The 7,918-nt window shown below is 42.1% G+C and overlaps 1 protein-coding gene across 1 annotated transcript; it reads right to left on the bottom strand.

The window, feature by feature from the left end:
- Nucleotides 1-2,049: 2,049 nt before the first annotated feature.
- On the bottom strand, nucleotides 2,050-7,506 carry CDCA3 (cell division cycle associated 3). Its single transcript, XM_063294670.1, has 5 exons — nucleotides 7,219-7,506; nucleotides 6,960-7,095; nucleotides 4,340-4,618; nucleotides 3,683-3,804; nucleotides 2,050-2,736 (listed from the first exon to the last, which is right to left on the bottom strand). Exons 1-5 carry the CDS (start codon nucleotides 7,336-7,338, stop codon nucleotides 2,593-2,595), a joined length of 801 nt encoding a protein of 266 aa, XP_063150740.1. The 5' UTR covers nucleotides 7,339-7,506; the 3' UTR covers nucleotides 2,050-2,592.
- Between the last annotated feature and the right edge of the window lie 412 nt (nucleotides 7,507-7,918).

Here is a 7,918-nt window from a genome sequence, read left to right as displayed (position 1 = left end):
ATTAAGATGAATCCCTCTGAACATTTTGAATCTTCTTCCCCAGCTTTTTGCAGCCTGGACCAAGCTGCTGTTTATGATATAAGATCCTAACACTCTCATCTCCCATCTGTTGGCTTTTATGTCTAACATTCTTCCTGTTACTTTCCCAGCCTTCTCACAATCTCTCTCATATATTACCATGGCACCAGAGAAACTCAAAGAGAGGAGCAGATCATTTTAAGAGCAGATGAAGACATATCTTAATGTACTCTTCTCTGGGTGGTAGTAAGTTCTAGAGGCACCAGTTTAGTTTCCTTTGAAACAGAGAACACTGGATAATTTTTCTTTTATGTAAACATATGGGACCTTGACAGTATGTTTTAAAAATCTGGTTAAAATTATTCTTCCTAGTAGAGTTAGTCCCTTTAGTTCTATAGGATAAATTTCAATCCTTCTAGTAAAAGATCATGGAGAATAAGCTAGTAGCCTATGGGTTTGCCCCAGGGTTGCTTAACACACCCTAAGGCTCTGCTTGAATTCCAGGAGCACACTTTATCAAACTTATTGTGGAGGTTGGGGAGAGCTGTCTGTGAGTTCTATCCTTCACGACAGAGACACCTTCTTCAAACTTTGATGGATGGATTTAGAAACCAATAGGATGGATTCACAGAACACTCTAACATGATCATTAACATTTCCAAGCAATTTTTCACAGTAGCATGTGAACCAAAATTATTTAATATTTTTTTTAAATGATTAAATTTTGAGATTTGATACTCACCCCTATGATAATATGAAAAACAGTGAAGTCCCATGAGATTTGGTGTGCTTTTAAGAGTTTGGCCATTAATTTTTACAAAAATATTTAACTTATGGGCTCCATTTATAGATTCCCACTAGCACTGCGTTGCCAGTCTGGGTGTTATGTCATAATATTACTAGTTTTAGTTTGTGTTAACCCAGCAATTGTTTTTTAAATCATAGTTTATGACTTAAACCATGGCCTAATATTTTGTGAACATCTCACAGGTAATACCCTATTTCTCTTCATCAAAGAATCATCAACCACCACCAAATCAGCAATCAACTTTTCACAATGATTTATTAGTAGCCTTAACAACTCCAATAAGTCACTCAACACCATCTAAATGGAGAAACTGAAAAAAAAATTCACTTCCATAGTTTTTGCCAGGAAAATTGCATTTATGTATGTCTATGAAGTCACCAGAAATTAAGCTTGATTTTAAGTAGAATTTTTTTATTTGTGAGTATTTCATGTCAGAACTGTTTAGATATATGAAATCTTAGCTTCAAGTTACCATAAGCATGAAAGAGCTGCTTGCTTGCTTTCATGTTCTGTCCTGTCTAATTCATAAATTCATTCCTGTTTGCATGATACATCAACTGAAACCAATACTGCAGGACAGCTCAACTGCACCACTGCTTTTTGCAATGGGCTGAGATAAGAGTGACAGTGACTTGCCTAAAATCACCAGTTGTTTTGTGCCTTTATGCAAGAATTGAAGACCTGTTTCTTGGTTCTCTTAAGCATGCATCAAAAGCCCATGTGATACTGCTAACAGTATCCCACTTTGACTTGTTATTTTGACCGTTGTCTCCCAATCACAAGTCTGTGGGAGGGTACCCCATTAGAAGACAGAAAGGACACAACTGCGTCTCCTAACATTCACTCCACACTGTGCGATATTTATAACTCCATGCAGCCAAGGACTTGATATAAAGAGAAACAAAACATACCTCTCAGCCTAAATGAAAATACAGCATTCCTTCAGAGAACTTAAGATGGTTGGGTGGTGTCTTTGATAGCCAGAAGCTACTCACTTGTCTCAACTTTTTATGCATTGCAGGATGCAAGATCATGTCTCAGAAAGCAGAAAGCATCCCCCCCCCAAATATCAAGGATTTCATTTGGAAAAGGTTGTTTAAAGGAAAAATTAAAAATATGATCGTGTTTAAGTTACTTGAAAGAAATGCATCCCTTCTTTGCTTCACTGCTGACATACCTATTATTAATGTTTATGTTACAAGTTCAGCACTAGCCCTGCACCAACTCATATGATTGCCCTGCATTATTCCATATTGTTCTGGTTCCCATGAACCAAGCAACAAAAGGGTACAATTTATTCTATTGCCCAGAGACTCAAGGCAAATAGGATACTTGCCCACTAGTTCATTTCAGCCAGTGAGGCATATCAGCTAGCACTCTCCACTTTTCTTCCCACATTCTGTTCTTCTGGCTTGTGGATTTCCACATCCAGTGTTAGCTTCTGCAAAAACCAGTTTCAGACCCTAACAAAATGTACTCCTGGGATAGCTTTCCAGCTGTGCTGAAGGTTTTAAAATAATGCAGCACTTCATTCTAAAAGATTTATTTTCCAGACACAGACATTCCAGACAAAGACGTTTTTTTAAAAAAAGTAGTTATACAGGAGAATCTATCCATGATACAACCTAAATATGAAAACCAAAGACAGAAAAAAGTAGCAGGAGGGAAATGGGCAAGAAGCAGAAAGTCATGCTACTTCGTGGTTTTCATGCTTGAGCCAATCAAACCTCCATACTAAAGGCTAGTAATCCATGGAGCATGTGAAGTTAATTTTCCACCCATCGACACTGTCGATTCTCTTTATTCATGGGATCCCAGCTACAGCTACCTGCTGTAAAGTTTGATCCAGAGCTTAAGGTTCCATCCTTTGGCTCTCCTTGACTGACTGTCACTGATGAACTCCTTTTACTCTGGAAAAAAAAAGTACTTGTTAGGTTGAAGAAATGCTAATATATTTGACTGTTCTGAGGGCAGCCAGACTTACAGGCTGTATTTGCACAGTATGATTAACTTGATTTACTCAAGTTTCCTGAATTTGCACAATGCAGAGGAAACTCATGGGCTGGCTTCACCCAATACATGAAATTCAACTTTCAGTGCAGCCACACATTGGAACAGATAATCGTTACAAATTTTAAATTACATCCATGCAACAAAAATGCCCATCAAGGCACAAATCAAGAATACAGGTGTAAAAACCTGTACATATACATCTTTTTGGTTTTATCAAGAAATTGACATGTGCGATTTTATTGTATGCTAAAGATGCATTTTACTTTTTTTTTAAAAACTCATGAAGATTGATTGGAAAAAGTAAGAACTTCACTCTGACAAATAATCAATTACACAGCCCAAGGGACTCACTTATGAACAAAACAATATTTCTATTCATTAATTGCCATCTATTTATTTTAAAGGGAAGATACGATGAGTTTGAAAAGGTAATCAATTTCTTACAAAGCTAGGAGATAAATTTATTTACTTTAAATAAAAAAACCCAATTTATTCTCAGCACGTCTACTATCTCTACCCACTGTTGCTTTAATATTCTACAAATCTGAATATAGCTCTTGATCTGAAAAGTTTGTTCCCACCTGAAGAACCAGTGTTGAAAGTAATTCTCTGAAAGGTGCTGGCAACAAAGCAGACTTAATTAAGATAGAACCAAGTTTGGAGGGAAAAACAGAATGAGAAACTACTAAGCAACCCATCCTGCTTATACTGAATTTAACTACCACTTTTCCAAATGCCTTCCTTTTCGGGAAAAAATGGCAACTTGCTGAAAGCACCTTAAACAGAGATTTGGGTGAGTCCTTAATGGAATAACAATGATTCACTTTCTACATAATAAGTTACCTGGTGAGAAGCAAGGGAAATTGGAGAATTGTCACCATGAAGGATACTAAGCGGGGAACGTCCAGTGCCAGTTGGCATTGCCAGCATTTTGTTACTGACTCTGTGTCTTACTGACTTGCTCCCTGGGGCGTAGGAGGGAAGAAAGAGGGCGTGTAGATTAATCACAGTGTTTCTTATTTCTCGGAACAGAAGCTCAAGCACTAGGATGCCTCCTACCTCTCCTTCCTAAGTAGGCAGAGGTTTTCGTCATCCTTATGTAGTAAAAACAACAAACAGAGAGTTTGGATACATTTTGCTAACAGTCACAATATAATTACCCTGCATTCCTTTTTCTCCCTGGCCACCACACAGTCCTTAAAGACTAAGCTGGCAGGAGGGATCACATGCTCACAATGGCTGCTGAGGTAGACTATTATAGATAGCCAACCTAGGTTCCAGTTTCTTGGGGACCATAGATACTTTGCATAATGCATTTGGGTACCAGGTTCATGAGGGTTAGCAGCTCGGACTGCTGAGAACATATCACAAGTATATATTTATACAGACAGACACAGACTCATTAAATTTACTTGCTTTAATCAGAAGATCACTGATGCTTAGAGGACAGTGATGGAATAGCTGAACAGAACAACTACTGCACTGGGCAGTTAATCTCACCGGTAGGCAGACTGATGCGGGCAGGGTGAACTGGTTTTGTTGCAGCTGCAACAGACACCATGGAAAGCAACTGTTCATTTTTCTCCTCCTTTGCTTGCTGGGAACCCTCTGGGAAAATTTCCCCAGAAGAAATTGTGTTCCTTGCAGTCCTCTCCTCTATTCCAAAGGTGAGTTCAGATTTCTGATCCTGATGCTGAGATTCCTCTTGAGATAGCTCTTCCTCTGAATTTCCTCCCATAAAGTTTTCACAGAACAGCTTCACTGGATAGTTTATGGTATCTGGACAGAAGACAGATTCCAAAACTGAAAACTTACACAACAGCACACACCAAAAGGAAATTTCAAAGACTGGAATATTTTCACCCGAGCCCTTTAATAGGGACTGCCTTAAATGGTGCATCAGCGCAGCCCTAGAATGTCAAGGGTCATGTATAAGACAGTAGCAGCTATTAAAATATTGCACACAATCTTCTCCCACCAGTTTTGGAATTTTTTTCCTTTTTGTGAATGGAAACTCTGCAAACATCACTGAAGAAGCTGCTGAGTATCCCCCACTTTTGCTCAAAACCTAGAGGAAGCCAGAAACCAGAGTCTCACACAGAGTACAAGCTCATGAACATGAGAATTTTACACTCCCAATAAGCAGCCCACCCAACATCTATCTATCTTGCTTTGTGACGTCAAGAAGGTATATAGTACAAGGGAAAAGATAGTGAGGAAAAATCAAACAGAAGGCTGACCATCATCATTAACTGGGACCAAGAAGGCATTAATCACCCTCTTGGATGACTTCTGGTGGGAGCGAGATGGGGGTGGTGCATCCATCCTCGCTCTTCTTGACCTCTTATCAGTGCCATTCATCATGGTACCCTTCTGAACTGACTCTGGGAGTTGGAGATGGGTGGCACAGTGTTGTGCCAGTTCTCCTCCTTCCAGGGTTGGTTCCAGTCAGTGTTGATGGGGAGGGGCAGATCCCACCAGCGGCCCCTCCTTTGCTGCTTGATACCCTCTCCCCTCCTGTTTAACATCTCCCCTCCAACAGTTTGGGGGAGGTATCATTATTATGCTGATGATACCCAGCTTTATATCCCCACCCTAGGCCACCTGAGTGATGCCGTGGAGGTTCTGTCTCAGTTCCTGGAAGCTATGGGGGCCTGGATGTGCAATAGGCTACAGCTCAAACCAAGCAAGTGACTCTGAGGTTTGGACCACTTGGTTCCGGGGACCTTCTATCCTTGGTTCTGGATGGGGTGGCACTGACCCAGACAGACCTGGTGTGCAATCTGGGCATCCTCCTGGATCTACCCATGGCTAGGAGGGCCTTTGCACTACTTCAGGTTGTATGTCAGTTGCACCTGTTCCTGGACTGGGGGCCCTGCTTAGGATCACTCATGCCCTTGTGACCTCCAGACTGGACTACTGCAATGCAGTTTACATGGGGCAAACCTTGAAGAGTATTTGGAAGCTCCAACTGGTGCAGAATGCAGCAGCATGGGCAGTTACTGGTGCCAGTTATGCAGTGCATGTGACACCACTGCTCTGCACGTTCCATTGGCTTTCAGGTGCAATTCAAGGTGCTGGTTGTCACCTTTATATGGCTTAGGACTGGGTTACTTATGGGACAATCTCTCAATTGTTTCTACCTGTCCTACCCAAACTGGCAGGAAGGGCATGTTCTGGGTACTGTCAGTTAGAGGGTGTTGGCTGGTGGGGCCTAGGAAAGCCTTTTCTGCTATGCCACCTGCCCTTTGGAACATCACCCTCCAAGATTAGATTGGGCTCATCCCTGCTGGCCTTTTGTAAGGCCTTGAAACCGGGCTTTCTGCCCAAGCTTGGGGCCCTGGGTGTGGGATAGAGCCTGTCCCCTAGCTGGGTGGATGATTGGTTAGATAATGCCTGGCTGCTATGTGTTTTATTTATAAAATAGTTTTATTTTATTGTAAGCTGTCTAAAGTCACATAAAAGTGAGATGGGTGGCTATATAAATCAAATAAATAAACTGGAGGGATTATGTAGGGTGAAAATTGTGTTCACACAAAATGCTCATCACTGGTTAATTTAACTCAGTGCTCTTGGTTTGCCTGACACATTAATCCATAAATTAAACACACCACTGGGTTCCTACAATATGGTAGGCTAAAATATGGTTAGTTTATTATTATTAGATTTTTATGCTGCCTTTATTTTGGTCAACTCAAGGCAGTGTAAATACCTAATGCTCCCACCTCCTATTTCCCCACAACAACAACCCTGTGAGGTAGGTTGAGCTGAGGGACGGCAATTGCCGCAAAGTCACCTAGTCGGCTTTCATGCCTAAGGGATGACTAGAACTGGACTGGTTTCTAGTCCAGTTTATAGTTTGGTAAGATGTTAAGATAGCTGAGATATAGGAGCATGCCCAACTATCAACTGAACAATAGACCCATCAGCACACTTATGGAACAATGTTTTTTTTAAATACATCCAGCTCAGCAGAGAAATAACAGCCTCAGAACTAAGGAAAGGGGAGTCATATCTCATTCGTAATGAAACATTAGCAAGCCTAGGAAAGTATGAGACTTCCCACATAGCAATCCTGAGATTTAAAAGCAGATTAGGCCAGAAATATATCCCCACTTACCAGCTAACACAGCTTTTAGAGGGGTGCGAGAAATTCCTGGAGTTGGGGAACGAGGATCCCAGTTCTCATGCTGGCTTTTGGCTACCAAGTCCCCCTCTTTTGGAAAAGGTGTTCTGTCTTGGGGGGAACTTTCTACCTAAAAATAAAGAACAGCGAGGCTCAGCCTGTGCAAACAAAGTTAAAACAGCAGATCGATGGGAAAGGGGAGACGGAAAAGCAAGTCCTTTGGCCTGAAAGACTGGCTTCCAAGTCCCTGTACCTCAATGGGTGTTCGCAGGATCCCAGCCGTAGGTGATCTTGGGTCACTGACGTGTCTCAGGTGCTTATTCAGCAAAGGTGTGCAGGTGGGCGTAGCTGGGAAACTCTCAGAAGCCCCCATGACAACTATTAGGGAACGCAGGAATCCTGCAGAAACAAGAATCAGCCCAAAGCCTTACAATCCGAGGAAAAAGACAGCAAGACGCAGTGGAAGCCCCTGTTGCAGCAACCCGGACACTCTTCTACCTCCGGGCGAGGGAAGAGCCATAAATTCTTCTCACCAACCTGCCCTCCTTCTTCGCAGTCACTGCAAGCTTACATTCCCCGCAAAGCCTCTCTGTCGCCTTTGATGGACTCGGCCCAAGCTCACGCTCGCTTGGGTCGACTAGCGGTGATTCGAATCTCCCGCCTTCCCCCCCCAGCCCCTCTGCGACAGCCCTGATTGGAGCGAGTGGCTGCCAATCGCTCAGGTGGCTCTTCAGAAACTCTTCCTCCACGCTCATTTGAAAACGCGACATCCCGTTTTTGTACCTTTCGGTCTCCTTGTCCTCTTTCAATTGGCTGGAAAGTAATTTCAGCTCCTCTATCTGATTCTTTATTGGATTAGAATGCTGTCAATCCATTGGAATGCCGAAACCATCAGCGTTACCTTATTGGCTAGTTTAGACACATACAAACACCCATCTCCTAACTTCTCATTT

The sequence above is a fragment of the Candoia aspera genome, chromosome 2, assembly GCF_035149785.1.
Source record: "Candoia aspera isolate rCanAsp1 chromosome 2, rCanAsp1.hap2, whole genome shotgun sequence".
Lineage (NCBI taxonomy): Eukaryota > Metazoa > Chordata > Lepidosauria > Squamata > Boidae > Candoia > Candoia aspera.
The sequence above is the reverse complement of the archived record's forward strand: the minus strand, read 5'-3'. Positions and strand labels throughout refer to the sequence as shown.